At 36.1% G+C, this 17,176-nt stretch overlaps 1 protein-coding gene across 2 annotated transcripts in view; it reads right to left on the reverse strand.

Annotated features, from left to right (window-relative positions):
- The window catches only part of FBN2 (fibrillin 2), a 170,587-nt gene that overhangs the window by 16,181 nt on the left and 137,230 nt on the right, over window positions 1-17,176 (reverse strand). For both annotated transcript variants that reach the window (XM_049796454.1, XM_049796453.1), the window contains exons 40-52: window positions 16,920-17,045; window positions 16,217-16,369; window positions 11,275-11,343; window positions 10,613-10,738; window positions 9,688-9,813; window positions 9,166-9,291; window positions 7,274-7,390; window positions 5,200-5,328; window positions 4,770-4,889; window positions 1,484-1,609; window positions 1,104-1,256; window positions 465-530; window positions 73-198 (exon numbers count right to left, since the gene is read on the reverse strand). In XM_049796454.1, the coding sequence (XP_049652411.1) occupies window positions 73-198; window positions 465-530; window positions 1,104-1,256; window positions 1,484-1,609; window positions 4,770-4,889; window positions 5,200-5,328; window positions 7,274-7,390; window positions 9,166-9,291; window positions 9,688-9,813; window positions 10,613-10,738; window positions 11,275-11,343; window positions 16,217-16,369; window positions 16,920-17,045 (1,563 nt within the window). The remainder of the gene's footprint in view (window positions 1-72; window positions 199-464; window positions 531-1,103; window positions 1,257-1,483; window positions 1,610-4,769; window positions 4,890-5,199; window positions 5,329-7,273; window positions 7,391-9,165; window positions 9,292-9,687; window positions 9,814-10,612; window positions 10,739-11,274; window positions 11,344-16,216; window positions 16,370-16,919; window positions 17,046-17,176) is intronic.

Here is a 17,176-nt window from a genome sequence, read left to right on the forward strand (position 1 = left end):
CTGGGAGGCATTTCAAATTGTGTTTTAAATTCAGTTGTTACAATTCTTTTAATTTATGAAATATGGACACACCGATGCAATGTACTCCAGTGTAATCTAAGTTGTATCCCATGGGGCACTCACAGCGGAACGATCCATCAGTATTGATGCAGTGACCATTTGAGCAAATTCCTGGACTTTCAAGGCATTCATTGACATCTAAAAAGCAAAAGATATTAGCAACCACTTAGATGATGCACTTCTGTGTCAAGTCTTAAAACAGCATTTTAAAGAAACTAAGTGCCCTATTCTGTTTGTCTGTAGCCATGCAGTTTCAGAGGTAATCTTTTAACTACCATTTCATAATGGTCCACATTTATTAAAGGTCAGCCTCTTGTCACCTGGGGCTGTGGGGAGTAAGCCATCACATCCAAGTCTAGTTTTAAGTATAAATATTTTAATTATCAGGAAAAAAGAATATCTACCTTCACGTGTATCATCAATTCCAGGAATAGTTCCATGACCATATGGACACAGGTCCTGAAAAGCAACTGTAAAGGTATGGTTTTTTAAAAAAAAAAAAAAAGTGAGTGAGAAAAAGAACTATGACAGATAGTTAAAACCATCCAAAAATCTTATGTATCACATTTTTCAGAACTGTCAAATTTTTAAATCATGGTCATTATGCTGTCTTGCCAGATGCAAAAGTAACACTGCCTCTAGGTTGGGGAAGCAGCACTAGGACTTGTTGAGCTTCCATGTGCATGTGCTTGGTGCCTTCCCCTTTCTGTACTTGGAGAAAACCGAAAACTGTCAATTACTTTAGGGATTCTTGGCACTGTCCCATTTTGCTCTTCTCTTTTGCCTAAAGCAGGCTAGATCTACAGATGGAGGCTACAAGTTCATTTCTCTACAGAGCAAAAACAACAACTCAGTATTTCTTCTTTTCTGTGGTTTCTTCTATTTAATTTTATTCCTTCTGTTGACCTGAAAATGGTTCTAGAAAAGGCAGTTAAGAGACAATACCAAGAGATCTCTCTTCTAATGATCAAAAAAGTACAACACAAGCGTGATTTTCCTTTTCTCCCACCTAAAAAGGCTTTATTTTAAATCTTGATGTGTACCTTCTTCTTCCTTTGGACAGAGCTCACAAGGATTACCCCATCCTTCTCCTGGCATTTTACTGCAGCAACACTTTGCCTTTGTGGTGTTGAAAGCCTTTGGCACTGAGCACTTCCCATTCTCAAAGTTAGTGAAACAGAAGCTCTGGCGAGTATCTAAAAAAGAAAACAGTTACATTCCCTGCTACATGGTTAGATGATGACTGTCTAGCCCTGAAACCAATAATGTTGGGCCTATATTTTTGATACTATTTGGAAAGCACTGCCCAATCCTCATAAGGGCATAGATTGGAAGGGACCTGCAGAGGTCCCTTCTTACTCATTCTACAAAGTATCTGTTATCTGTTAGAATAAGTTATTACATTCCTTAATCATTAACTTACCAAAACATCTCCGTCCATTATCAGAGAGCACAAAACCTGTAGGACAGATGCACTGGAAACCTCCTGCAGTGTTTGTACAAGAACCAAAGAGACAGATGTTGGGATCCTCGTTACATTCATTAATATCTGTAAATTAAAGAAAAAAAGGTTCACCATAACCCCATTGGCTGTCAATTCCTTGGTTAAGAAAGATTATTTATTTATTTAACTTCAGCAGGAGATGCTCCTCCAGTAAAGCACCCAAGAGATTAAGCAGACTGAAGGTTCCACGAACTTTTTCAAATTAGAGTGTTTCACTGGCATGCACTTTCCTTTCCAAATACCATTCTCTGTTCTTTGTCATATTTATAATATAAACATTAAATAAATGCTTTCTGACTGAAACAGAGAAGAAATATTTCTGATAAGAAAAATATTCTTCTGTAAATGTAAAACATCCAAAGATGAATTTTTAAAAATCTGTATTTTGGGGGTTCTTTGTAATTAAAGGTGGGCTTTTTTCATGCTGATTGACTGATTCTTGAACTGAAACTATAGCTAGCTATTAGTAGAGGGAAACCTATGATTATATTTATATATTCAAATATATAATAACCAGTCTTCCACAGCCACTCTTGATATGTTATTTAATTTTTTTTCCTGTTCAGTTGCATAATTTAGAATATATTGCTCTGACAATTTAAATGTAAGATCTAGATTTTTTAAAAATAGAGATATTTTTATAACTATTAAAAACAAACCAAAATAAAAGAGCACTTAATATAAAAACCAAGTGCCTGTAAAATTGTGCAGCTCAAATGGTATCAGGCTGCATATCCTGCAGCTATATAGACAACAGGCAGAGTAAGAAAAACTATACATTAATAGTTCTTTAATTTTTCATACCTATTATTTAAAACTGTATTTTAATTTATTCTGTTCTGCAAATACTGACTGAAGATATAAGCCTCCTTGCTAAAGTAACTGGTAAAGGTAATTATAATTTAATAAATTCTGAACTGTATTTTAAAAATCTTCAAAGCTATACCTACAGTTCAACCCCCCCTGAATCTTTCAGTAAGGGATATTAAAAGAACCATCACAGAAACCTATGGCTGTAAAAGTGTTCTACATTAATATCCATGTTGATCTTAATCACAGTGTAGCAGGAATAGGTGTTCTCCATGGAAATAAGCTTCACGGATGTTGAGTCACGAATTTGTAGTGCTATTTTTCCTGGTATTTGTTGGACTCTCTACTATACTGAATCTTAGTATAATTTGGCATATGACCAAACTCTCCAGTAGCTTCCCATGGACAGGCTCTTATCATGTGAAGCATTTTAAGTCAGCTTATTTCAGTGAAAAAAAAGGTAATTAATTTCCCAGTTAGTGTGGCAGTTGCTAGTATACAAAGCTAAGCAATTTGGCTTCATTAATGGGATGGAAAAACTGCTCTCTTGAAGTACTGATTATTACTGTAATGAATGGCTTGGGACTAGTGGAAGAAACTCTTTTTGTGGCCATGATGAATAGGTGACTAGCCAGACTGTGGAAGTAAATGAGTCCTCTCCTCTTCATTCCCACAAAATGAAAGGAAATATATTAAATGGATAGGTGAAAACTAAGAATTTTTCTGTGGCTCCCATCCGTTTTGGTTTCTCCTGCATATAATCACCCTGACCTCAAATAGTAATCTAGCCATTGCCAACCTTCACATTACAGACAGAAAAAATGAATTCTTATAAAGCTGTCTGCATATAAGATCAATAGAAAGTAATGGGGAATGTATGTTGCAAGACCTGTCATAATATTTATCAAAGTATTAGTACAATCACATGTGATTACCTAGGCATTTTCTAGGAACTTCAGCTGTAAATTTTCTGGACACATGGCAGAATGAAGAAAAAGAATGCAATTAAGTCCCTTTTAGTCAGTTCAGCCAAAAATCTCTTTGGCAGTCACTGATGCTGTCAAAAACATCAAGAGATTCTGTGAGGATACTAAAGTGGCTGTAAACAGTGATATTCCTGGAAAACCAAAAGTTTTCATTTTAAATTCATGATTTTGCAAGCTGTAGGTGATTTGAATTCATCTTAAACATAATTGGTAATATGGAAACAGCAGCTGCCAAAAGAAGCCATGAAGTTGGCAGCAAACTGAATATGGTGCCATGTACAAAAGGATGAGCGAGCTCTGGGGCTTAGAAAATACATGCTATTGTTCAAGACAAAAATTCATAGAGGTTTCTGTGATCCAGTTCCTGAACACATACAGATTAGGTGGCTATAGGCCAAATCTTTATGTCCTAGCCAGTGTTTTCTTCAGTCCATACAAGGACAAGCCACTCATTTATTATTGGGAGTTATTTGGCTGAATTTGTGCCTGGGGTGTCACAGCAGCTATCTTCAGTCATTTAAGCTGAAAACCAGGTTTCTTAATATAGTCACAGTGGAGAGACACGTGCTTACTCTGTCCTCTGACCATGCAGAAACGTAAGGCTTCTAGGTTAGCTACCTCAACCTAGTTGTGTGCACTTTCCTTGCCAGGTGCCCCACATAGTTAATTTAAATGCCCAATAAATTCACAGTAGTCCTGTGCTTTGTTCTGCTGAAAAAGGGAGTTGTAACTGGGATTTATTTCTCATTCTCTGCCACACCAAATCTTAATTCATTGTGTGACATTCAGCTCCTGAATAACATTTATGGCTTTAAATGAGACTTATATGAACAAACAAGAACATGTAAACTGGTGAAAGGTCTGCTGTGCCCTTTTCTCTTCCTGTGAATCTCAGCACTTGAGAGATATACAAAACACAAAATCAGGAAATAGTTGTTAGAAGAAACCAATTTAACAATTGTTCCCATAAGCTCCATAATTTTCTCAAGAATTTTAAACTTCATAGCCCTCTGAAACCAGAAGCTTAGTTCGTGCATTGAAATAATTAATTTTCTGTAAACATTATATAAATCTAGTACACAGGTTGGTTTGTTTTATGAATGATACTAAAAAAAAAGTGAATGAAAGAGAAAATATTAATTTTTTTTAAAGTAAATATTTTTGTTTGCATTAATGAAGAAGTTAATGTACAAAATATAGTACAATACAATACAAAATATCTTGCTTTCCATTTTTGAAACCTCTTCCTGAAGACTCTTCCTACTTACTTATTCCCTGTCATAGTGATTTTGTCAGGCAAGGCAACATTCACAAACATTAAGGTGTACAACTACTTTCCAGCAAATTAGAACCATATACTTTTTCTAATTTTTAAATTGTTTGGAAGAAACAATTAGAACTTGCCTTACCAATACAACTTTCACTTTTTACTTCATATCCCAGTGGACAGATGCATCTGAATGATCCTTCCAAATTTTGACAGGTACCAGGAGAGCATGAACCAGGTAGAGCCACACACTCATTAGTATCTTTGGAGAGTAGATGGAATTAAGAAAGGTTTAGAATCATGCAATTCTTATGGTAACAAAACAGGCTTTTCATGAAAAAGACTTTAGGATTCTTTTCTAATTTCTTTTTCTAAGGCATTTAAATGCTTGAAGATCAACAACTACTCCAAAACCCAGTTACTTCTACTGTGTTTTCACTAAAGTCATTGTCTTTTTTTTTTTTTTTTTACTTAGATATTCAGACTGTGGTGCTTTCATCTACATTGGAGCTAATAGTTTGATTATTTCAGCTCATCAGTACTTTCACATCTCCATATGGTATCATACATACCAATGCAATTCTTGCCATCTAGGGTAAGTTCATATCCTTCATTACATAAACATTTGAAGGAACCAATTTCATTGAAACACCGCCCATTTCTGCACACCTGACCAAAGAAGGAACTGCACTCATCAGTATCTGTAAAAAACCCAAAATAAATCCCCAGAAACGAGAGTTGAGTCCCAGCACAGTATATACAGTATATTATAAGCACACTCAAGTTGCAATATATACTTCTGTGGAGAAGGGAAATCTTGTAGCAACAAGGGAACAGCTGACAACTAGTGGAAAGTAACTCTCACTCAAGTGCATTAGGGTATATGTTCTATTTAAACAACACTCTTTTTTTACAGGGTATTATAATTTTCAAATTGCAGCATTACCTCAGCTACTGCATCTGGAAACATTCAGTTACTGCCAAGTGACTGTATGATGCTAACTCCAGACACAGAAAAGAAAATGTTACACTGAGTGTTCTGGATTTTATCTGGATTTATATGTGCTCGAGTTTCCTCCTAAAAACTGCCTTGTCATTTTCAAATTTGGGAATATGTAATTTGCTTTCCGCAAGATGATTTCTTCCTTGATAACAGTTCTGAAAATGAGGTTTGAAAATGCTTATTAGTTTGTAGAGTTACTTTAGTAATGCAGACTTAACAGAGAACTACATAAGGAAAAATACAGATGAGAAAGTGTCAGAATAAATGAAAAGGAATTCGGATAAGGACAATGGTGTAAGAACAACTTACACTTCACTGTTTTACAATACTTTAATGTGAATGATGAAGACTAACGTCAGTTTTACTGAAGAGGTTGTAGTCTTCTTCAGAATCATTAAGTACAAGCTCCTGAAAAAGATGCAGCCTTCTGCTTCAGCCAATACAGCTGTGCCTGTGTTACTGGTTTATTCCATAGCACATTTCTTCTGTGTTACAGTTCTGCAAGCAGACATACCTCCAAAGTACTATATTGGGATGGGCTAAATTGCCTTTGAATGACTGGGATAGTTTGGAAAAAGCCCTGAGGCTCTTCAAGGTGTCAAGGAGTGCTAACTAAAGGCCAAGTCTCTGAGTCAGCCTGGGCTCCTTGGCCTCCTTGAAGGCAAAGCCTGGAGTACAGGTGCTGGATGGTCCTGGCAGTAGATTGGCAGCTATACTGCAAAGGGAAAGAACCGCCTTGGCAAATAGTGCCATTTTTCGGCAGCGGACTCTTCTTACTTGACCAAGTTTTTAAACTTCTCTTTCCTGGATAAGGAGAGGATTTAAAATACTTATTTAGGGTGTTTTAGTTCTCTCCTGAACCAGAAAGGAACCAGTAGACTTCATTCTGTCTTCCTTCCATAGCAGGAAGGAATGTAAAGCCTTCCTTTCTTTTGGCTTATGCTCTGCACAAGGGAGAGGATCTCCAGAGACTTAAGAGCTTGTTCTTCAGCCCATGCTGAAGCCCATGCTTTATCACAAGTATCCAGGAATTTAAATTGTCCAAAACCATCAGATATTCTGGTGTCCTGTGCTTTACAGAATAGGAAATAGCAATGTCTGTATAAACTCTGTATAAGCAGAGTTCATCTTAGGAGACTAGATTTGGTAGATTAATTATACTGGCTTTCTTACTGCTCGTCTGCTTCCTCTTTCACACCGTGTGCAAATGCCCAGTAATATGGTGAAATAAAGAAATGATTTTAAAATCATGAGGCAACACTGGCGCTGTGATATAATACTTGCTTATTGCAAGTGGTGCCTGTGGACTGTGTCAGTAGTCAAGGATGTGTGCTGTAATTACCCAGCAAATCTAATGGAGGTGAGGGCTGCATTAAAATGTCAGTGAGCTGTAAGGTTGCCCCAGTGGTCCAGGGATTTAGGGTTTACATTATCTCAAGCTGGCCAGTAAAAAATATTTTTAATTAGTTTAAAAAATGATAAAAATTATTAACCTCTAGGGCTGGTAACAGTATCAGTTACTGCACTCAATTAACTTTCTTAGCACCCTGACCTGTCTTCTCTTTGAGTTTTAACTATATACCATCCTCCTCAGCATACCAAGCCAGGAGCAATGAAAATAAAGTTTGGATTACATTACCTACCCATACAATCATTATTATGAGTTAACTCAAATCCTGGATAACACAGACAGTTATATGATCCAACTGTGTTTTTACAAGTTCCGTTTCCACATGGATGGCGTTCACATTCATCAACATCTGCAAAGAGAAACAAAACTGTATGTGGTAACTGATTTTCCCAGGTATGTGTTAATGTGTTTTCTGTGCACAGTGACAATATTCTAAACCTCAGTCTCTCATCTGTCATGTTTTCTATTTATACTACTGATTTTTACATCTTCTGGGTACACGTAGGAAAATGTTACATGATGCATTTTTTGTATATGTTTTAAAAGAAAAGGTACTTTCACATGCAAAGATAAAAGTTAAGTGCATGGGCAGTATCTCAAAGCATTCTGTCTTTTTATTTTCCATACTAACATTTCTTAATGTACACTAGCGATCAGAACTTAGTACAAAGGATTGAGCATCACAGCCCTGCAACTATCTCAAATTTTGTGTACCTATTTTACTCTTAAGTGCATGAAAACCTGTTGAAAATGCTCTATAAAGGAGTTTTGTGTCATTGTTCACAAGTCAATTTACATATGTTAATATATTATGTCAAGACTAGATCCAGAATTACAAAGACTCCTTACAAACTCTTGGAAACACCCATTTTTAAAAGGCACTAAAATTCGATGTTTCCTGCTGTGTGCTTCAGTAATTTCTGGAATTTCATGGGGATTTGGAAGGTATTTAGATCTTGTTCTCCTAGTTCATGTGGACTTTCTGAAACATTTTATTGACTTACATAAGGTAAACATTTTGTTGTATGGATCATTTCCATAACCTGTCATTGTCTAAATCTGTATTTCATCCTATGAAAATTTTAGAATTATTTTTAGATTTAAGTTACTGTTTTGAGTAACCAGGCTCTCAAAACTTTGCGTTGTTAACATAAGTCACTTTTCCAAATATCCTCCTCAGATAGTTTGACAAATGTGATTTAGTCCAAATATGAGAAGATTCAAGGTGTATAGGAATATGTAATACAATGTGAATAGCTTTTAGATGTCTGTTTAAAGTTGAAATTGGAACACACCTATGTTATAGGAGACACTGAACTTCTGTATAGCTTAGAACTGACATTTAGATGAACATTATTTCAAAAATCAAAATAATTTTTTGGCTCTTTTTCTTGAAGAGAACTGAATTCACATACGCATCACCTTTTTTTTTAAAACACTGTAGAACTGATTATGAAACACTAAAAGAACAAGAAAAAGATCTCTTATTTTGCAATTTTATTTTTTATATCATCTCTATCATTTAATCATTTTAATACAAAATGAGTACAGATTTAAGTTACATTAAACATGGGATTCTGTTTTTTAAATGAAACATGAACTCAATAAATTTCTAAATAATTGAAAAATCTGCCTTTTTTTAATCTCCAAATTCTACCACTCTGTGATATCTCCTATAAACTTCTCTGTCAAATAGAATCATAGAATCATAGAATCATTTAGGTTGGAAAAGACCTTCAAGATCATCAAGTCCAACCATTAACCATGCCCACTAAACCATGTCCTGAAGTATCCTGTCCACTCACTTTTTGAATATCTCCAGGGATGGCGACTCAACCATTTCCCTGGGCAGCACATTCCTATGTTTGACAGCTCTCTCAGTAAAATAAGCCACTATGATGTATTTTTGTGAAAATGGGGTTAATAAGTTCTTCAGTAGCATGGACTTCTCTCTGATAATACTGTGATTTTTTTTTCTCAAACTAATAGATCCACTCCAAGGACAACTTCACAGTCTTTTAATGTCACTATAATCTCCTAAAAAATTTAGACTCATCTCCTCTCCCTTTAAAAAAACCAAAAAACCCCAAACAAACCACACACAGAAGCATTTACTTTCCATACCCATGCACATAGTCTGGTCTTGGGATGCCTTAAAACCATTGTGACATATGCACTGGTAACTTCCTTGCATGTCCACACATACACCATGACTGCAAACATTAGGAATTTCCAGACATTCATTGCGATCTATAACAAAAATATAAAACAGATGGTACACATTATTGACTTTTATTATTCATGCATTTTACACAAACATGTTTTTACAATCTGTTATTATTATTACAACCAGACTCAAAATTATCCATACCTAAACCTGAATCATAACAAAACTTCAGTTTATAGTAACTTGCCTATCCACCTGGAGGTCAAAACTACTGTCAGGATTTGGTTGATACATCAAGAATGTTCTTTAAAAATTTTACCCTGTCTTTTCTTCCCTTCTACAGAGAAACAGGGCTATAAAAAGTAAAAACTGTCGCATAAAACAGCAGAATATGTTTACCCTTCAAGAGAATCATGCATATACCATTGATTAGGTACAAACAGATTCAAACAGACGAGAAAAGTCAACTGATTTCTTACCAACACAGGCACCATTGGGTGAAAGTTTAAAACCAGCAGCACATTCACAGCGGTAACTACCAGGACTGTTGATACAGTCTGCATTTCTCTGACAGAGATTGTCTCCATTGCTGCACTCATCAATATCTGAAATACCAAGAGTCATGGTTCAGACATCAGAAACCACGATATAGTTTCTTCTGCCTAGAATGTAGACTGTATTGTCCTCCTCATGGAGATGAATCTTTTGTCCTCAACAAAGCATGAATAGTCTGACCTTCAGCCTCCTGTGCCGTCAATGCAAATGAAAAGCAAAATCAATACAATTTCATCCATAACACACTTTTTGGATGAAGGAGGATCCTATGAATCCAACTTACTACACATTGAAGTGGCTTTGCAATTTTAAATGTCTGCCTAAAGAAATTAGGTTTTGTATTAAAAAATGTTGTTCTCTGCCTTTGAACTGAAACAGAAGGTGGCACAGTGTTAGCTTTTTAAGGCGCACATGACAGCACAAGACCTGTGAATACCAATGACAAAGTTATTCACTTCAGGACACACAAAATTTCACTATTAGCTTCTATGAATTTCTCTACCTATAAAACTGTAGAACAAAAGACAAAAGACAGAAAAAAGCAAGGAAACTTTTCAGAAGTTTTAAGAACAAGAATTAAATTTCATCCCTAAAATAAAAGCATTTCATTTACTTCCTATTTAGAATTCAGTGAACTGCTTGACACAAAACTATTACAAATCTCATTAAGTGCATGTGCATATGTATTGAAGACAAACATGTCACACACTGATTTATAGACTTGAGACCTACAAAAAAGCTCACCGTCTGTCTCTTAGATTTTGGAAAACATGAATTAAATGTTCCCCTTCCCTTTAAGGCAAGCATGCTTATGAGGGCTAAGTAGAAAATAATGTCATTTCAAATCACCTTCACAGACCAAGAGCAGGTCATTGTAGCTGAATCCAGTGGGGCATTCACAGCGGAAGCTGCCAATCTGATTGATGCAAACACCATTTGCACAGATTCCTGGGATTTCCTTACATTCATCAATGTCTGAAAGTGAGATGAGCTAGTCAAACTACAGTACTTCATGGCTTTACACACTGCTTGCATTCTCAGTTTCACTGTGCTTAAAACTGAGTTGAGAAGTTCCTTTTAATCTACAGAAATTGTATACAGGATATAAACCTAAACATATTCCCATTATGACAGAAAATAAACTATATGAAATTCAGGAAGTGATCAAAACAGAGTAATGCTAAATATTAGACAAGGGGCAGAACTGTTACAAATGTGCAGATAAGTCCCACAACATCTTTGAAGCCAAAACCTTTTATATTGCCAATTAAAACTCAAACCCATGAACTAGGATGGAAAGTGAGCAAAAGATTGTAACAAAATGTAGACATAAAAAAATATAAATCAGAAATATTTTACACAAAAATTGGTCTCGGAATTTTTGTCACCATTGTAACTCCACAATGAAATTATGATTTTATTACATGGAATGTTCATTTTGGTACCATTATGCAGCTGCACCAACATTATGCAAAACAAGTTTTGGTTAAAATAAGTTTAGTGAAACTTACCAACAGCTTTTCCAGTATGAATGTCGAAAGTGAAGCCAGGAATATTTCCGCATATGTTCTTAAATTCAGCTATAGCAAAACAGAGAACAATGCATTTTTAGTGAATATTTATAAATCTCCCAGGAATTACTTGTAGTCTCCTCATCTTTTCAAGAGCTGATACAAGCCAAATCTACCCAGAAAAGCCACTGCCTCCTGTAAAAATTGTATTGAAAATTCAGATTGCCAATAAATGAATGCAAAGAGAAACACTAATTTATATTTCTCTTTTCTCAGATCTTTGCAGACTTTCATACATGAGTAAATGTCTGATTTGAGAAGGCAGCAATTGAGTGTTTGTTTCAAATAGAACTCCTTAACTTACCTTTTAAGGTTTATTCCTGCTTTCTAGACATCTGTAGAGAGATTCTGCAGCAACAGTTTCATATAGGAGAAATAAATGTAACTTACCAGTACCTAGACATCTTTGATGGTACTATCTCTGTTCTCTTCTGCAGAGATTACTGCAGCTTAGTTCCACTAAACTGTAGAGCAGAATGGACACTCTGCTCCAAAAAAAGGGCACTGTTTCAGTAAGCTTATTTTATATCCTCTTTTCCAGAGCATCTTGAGGATGGGAAATGAACAGTATAAAGTATAAAATCAATGAACCACGGTTTTCCAGGTAAGGTATATGAAGTTGAGTGGATTTGCAACATATAGAGAAAAATTTCTAGCATGGAATCAATTAATTATTGCAAGATGTAAGAAATAATTACTTCTTTTAAAGAAGTATTTCTTATAAAGCACCTATACTAGCATGATTTTACTGGTAAAACAGTGCTTTCCAGAAAAAAAAGTATTACACATTTACAGTACATTGATAAATTTTCATCTAGGTAGAAATATGAAACACAGGCCTACAACTACAACTATGTCAAATTTGTAAAATACTGACTACCAGTAGAATTGTGTACTGAAAGCCCACTTGTTTGAGGGGAGCAAAATGATTCCAATGTGAAGACATAACCAGTTTGAATGAACAGTTTTAAGTGTGTGTTTGCAAACAATAACCATGCAGCTGGTATTCAGCATCTTTTTAGATCATATCAGCATTCAAATTCTTCAGAAAAATAGTAAGTATCTTTCAATATTAAGTTTCCAAAGTATTGTTAAGGAAGAATTCCAAAGCATGCGGTAGATATTTGCACATTAATGGCATTAAGCTAAGGTAAAATATCCTTCTAAAGAATGTAGGTAAAAGTTACAAAAATGTCACATTGACATAAAACTCAAAGGGGTTCTGGAAGCGTAGCATCTGGAGACTTCCATGAGTGCTTGGTCCACTGTTTGTGCCGCTGAGGACCTACAGGAAGCCTATTTATCCAACGAGAGTAAGCGTATGGAGTGTACCTTTAGCTCACCTCTAAACCTGAAATGCAGACAAATTAACAGGCATCTCTTCTAGCACCAGAAAAAGAGAAAGGAGACTCTTCTGTTTTCCTGTGAGTAATGATCTTTAATCTACAGTGGTGATAGTTTATTTCTCTACTGGCTGTAGTCTGAGCTTCTTGATCATCTATTTATTAATGGCAGCTCTTCAGTAGCTTGTAGTTTTGTAAAGTTTAACCACTGGGGTTTTAAATGGAATAATTCTTGTCTTCCTTACACCAAACATTCTTATTTATTAAAATTTCAGCAAATGTAGTTGATCATTGCTCAGAATAAGATTGGCAAAATATTTTTCTCACATTCAAATATTCTTTGTTATTCCCTGTACAAGCCAAGTAGGATCCAGTATACCTGAACTTTGGCATTTTCTTCTTTCTTCTGTCCTATTGTTTAATGACTGCTTAATGCCTACTGAGGTTATTCTTGCAGTACAGGATACTGGGCCACAGAGGTCCCCGCCACAGTGTTTTACCATCCAGAAATTTTCTGCTCTTTCATACTAACATGTATAACACTTGAGAGTTAGAAAATAGTTCTTTTCTGCAAGGAACTTTATGTCATTTACTGCTGTCAGTAAACCTGTGAAACACACATATTAGATAAAAAGAGGGCCTTGTGTTCACGACCCTGTCTCCATGGGTGATGGTAACCTACTCCTGTGATAATGCCTAACACATCAGGTCTGGGAGGATGAAGAAGATGCTCTGAGGGTTGCAGTCTTCCTTCATTCTGTGTTATGCTACCTACATGTTCCATGCATTCCATTTAATAGAGTTTTTCCATTATTTTTTTTTTCAGTTTGTACTGTGTAGAAAAAGAGCATATAATTAGGTAAGGACTGTATGATAATGCATTTATACAGTGCCAAATTATCCATACACAAACACACCAGACATTTACTTTCTGAAAGACTGACTTTGCATCAATGACTTAAAAAAATATTTCAAAACCCCATATACCTATCACTGTATTATTTTTAGGACAAAACAATCTATCACATAACAGGAAAAAAACTCTCTGAGGTCAAGCACTCCTGAAATGGTCAAGCACTCCTGAAATGATCAAACCATGAAAGAGTTCTGTAAATACTTGGTTACCTCTTAGCAATGAAGCAGCTTTTTACACTTCTTCAGGCGAAAAAACAAACAAACAAGAGCGATTATTTCTGATTAAAGTCTGTACGGTAATGGTTATGATCTGTATAGTGTGTAAAACCAAGCAATACAGTCTTTACTACCTAAAGCAATCAAACAGAGATTAATTGTTAAGCATAAATACATGAAAAGGAAGAAAGAGCTCTGTTCACAAAGGAAAAAAAATGCAAATGCATTGGCATGTGAAGTTCATTTAGAGGAACAATATAATTCTCATGGGAGCAGAATAATGCTCTTAATGAGCTACTGGGCTCAGTCTAGCAAACTGGTTAAGGTCAGCGTATCACAACCCCTGTCTGTGATGTGTAGCACCCACCCAGATTTCACAACAACTGATTATATCACATAAGTACAGCTATTCGACTTTGGAATTTGTGTTTGATCCCTCACGCAATCTCTTTTCATGGTGAAAAAAGTTCAGTCATGTCTCCAAATACAGTAAAGGCATTTAGAAGAGCTAACAAGGCAATATTGAAATTTTTCAGGAAATATTTTAACCCCATAACTGCTTGCAAACTAAGTGGAGTTGTCTTAACAAATCTTTAAAAGCTGCAGAAGTTTTTGAGAACTTCAGTCTTACCAATTTAAAAGTACAATTCTTTCTTCCATCAAAGAATATTAATTGCATGAATCCCTGCTAGTACTTTGCTGTATTTTTCTCATCATGTTGTCACCATGGTGACAATTTTATGGCACTGAGATAAATGACTATGGGAAAGAATTTTATGAGCTCTCTGTGACAGCAAACACGTACTTCCTCTCTCAAGCTTATTTCCATCTCCCATTCCTGACTGCTAGGAACATTTCCTTTATTTTCCCGCCTCCTACTTAAGAAAGAAAAGGAAGAGGCTGTTTTTTTCTGTTCAGTCGCATTTTCCTCCTCTTTACTGCTTGTAGGGGAAAGTCTTTCCTAAATTATCTGCTGTTTCCCTTATGCCACCAGGATAAACCACTTGGAATGAAAGTAATACATTCTTTACACTAACATCACAAGTGATGCAGCACCAGAGGTATGGGTTTAGTGGCAGTAAACTTGAGGCAAAGTCAACGAAAGAATGAAACGTGTTTGTACTAAACAGGCACCTGAGTCTTTTAGTTTTATCTAGGCACCTTTGCTCTTTTTACAAATGTAAGAATCTTTTAACGAAGGCCAGGTGCTACTGTCAGGTTTCCAGTTGGTGATTCTCCCACCAATGATTTTTCTGAGTTGAGCTTTCAAGGGTGTTTTGTTCCAGGCAAGGAACTCAATAAAGACTAACTGAAAAAGAACTGCACCTTATTATTTTCACCTCCCTTTATAGATGACAATTTTTACTTCCCTTTACAATGCCCTCCTTATTAAGCTTTTGCAAGTTTATCACCTTAAATAGAGAAAATGTAAAAGCAACTGAAAGGATCAGCTCAGATGTGAGACACAAGTGAAAAATCTAGACAGGCAATAATCTAGAAACCCAAGTATTTTTGTTCTGACGGATTAGGACTACCAGAATAAATGTATCCCCACCTATACAGTAATGAAATTATACTATCCTAAGTTAATTATCCTGGAAGACAGAACAGGCAGTAGGCACCTCTTGTCAGCCAGTATCTTAAACCCCAGTATTATTGCCCGATGACTGCTTTTCCGGAAACCTCAAAGTGACAGCTTTGGAGATGGGAGTTCTCTAATCACACATTCAGAAAACTTGCTTATACCTACTGCACCATCCTGGTGGGCCTTACCTACACAAACATAGATTTTTGATGTATACCTAAATAACTGAAAGTAATTCTATATCCATAGAAGACCTCTGAAAGCCTTGGTATTTTTTAGAAAGAAAGAATAAAACAACCACTCATTTTATAGATCCCCATCACCAAAAAAAGGTCTGAATAATTGTATCTACCTACAGATTCCTGTCTTACAAACATCCTTTTAGCTACTGGGCTGACATACTCCTGCTGCTGATGGGCAAGTCAGTCTGTACTTTCCATGCCTTTTTATTCATCTCAGCAACACCTGACAGTAGTTTGTTCCCTTGCCCTTACCTTCAGGGGCAGCTAAGAGGGAAAATATGCATGTTCTTCCTGAATTTTTTTCATCCAGGGGGAATGATTGGGCCTTCAAACTATTCAAGCTCTGTCTTTCCACTCAATATGGAGTGATACTTCTTGCACTTAAAAAATACGGAAGAAATACCTATTCTTGTTTAGCACACCAAGACTTAATCCAGCCAGTGACAGGATGGCAAGGTATTGTCACTCTTTGGGAGTACAGCAAAGGTTTTTTTGGGGTAAAATGTTAACTTTATCTAATAGGTTAAAGGAGCATATAAGCAAAGAAAGTAACAAAACAGGATGATTATAGTAGGCTTTACCTGTTCCTGGAGTTGGACATGGTTCACAAGGTTTGTTCCAGGCTTTGCCAACATTGTATGTGCAGCAACACATCCTCTTGGTCACATTGAAGGGCAGTTCATTCTCACAGGATGTTCCATTATAGCTTCTATAGCAAAAGCTCTTCCTCATGTCTAGATGTGAGAAAAGAATCACTTATGAAGTAACCAACAAACTAACTGAATTAAATATCAACCCCCTACCAACCTAGACAGTGGTTCATTAACTCTGGCTTCAGAATGCAACCCAAGCATATGCATGGATGCATTTAAAAATCATTTAAGGACTGAAGTAATCTACAGTCTTTGTGTTCGACTTACCTGAAATTTGACATATTTTCAGTTTTCATTCAAAGACATAAAGGGGAAAAAGGAAAATTCCCAAGAAATCAAAACCACATCATATCCCTTTGTATAGTAAACCCTACCATTTGGAAATGACTACTGAAAATGAAAAAAGATTTCTGAGTTCTGTTAAGGGAGTAAGAGCACTTGAAGACTGCACATCAGTCATTGTGATCTCTTTCCTGGCTACATGATGTAACTGTCTGGGAGTTAAAAGGCAGGGTAAAGCAATACAAGGCTTTAGAACTAGCCTCATCTAAAAGGAAATTTTAAGCAGAGAGGCTGGCCCTGAAACAGTCCAATATTCAGACAGTTCTAGTAAAGGTGACATTTTGCATACCCGTGCAGTTATGTCCTCCGTTCACCTGCATATATTCAGGTGGGCAGATGCAGGTATAGTTCCCCAAGGTGTTGTAGCAGGTGCCAGGACCACAGACACCAGGATGTGCAACACACTCATCAATATCTAGAGACAAAGCGAAAACACTACAATTAACAAGAGAAAAGAGGACCAAGTCGCAGCAAATGTTTCTGACCTCAAACTCACTTTGGTCAGTTTTCTTCACCCAAGCTTAGCAAAGCCTCAGGATTCACAGG

The sequence above is a fragment of the Accipiter gentilis genome, chromosome Z (assembly GCF_929443795.1).
Source record: "Accipiter gentilis chromosome Z, bAccGen1.1, whole genome shotgun sequence".
NCBI classification, from domain to species: domain Eukaryota; kingdom Metazoa; phylum Chordata; class Aves; order Accipitriformes; family Accipitridae; genus Astur; species Astur gentilis.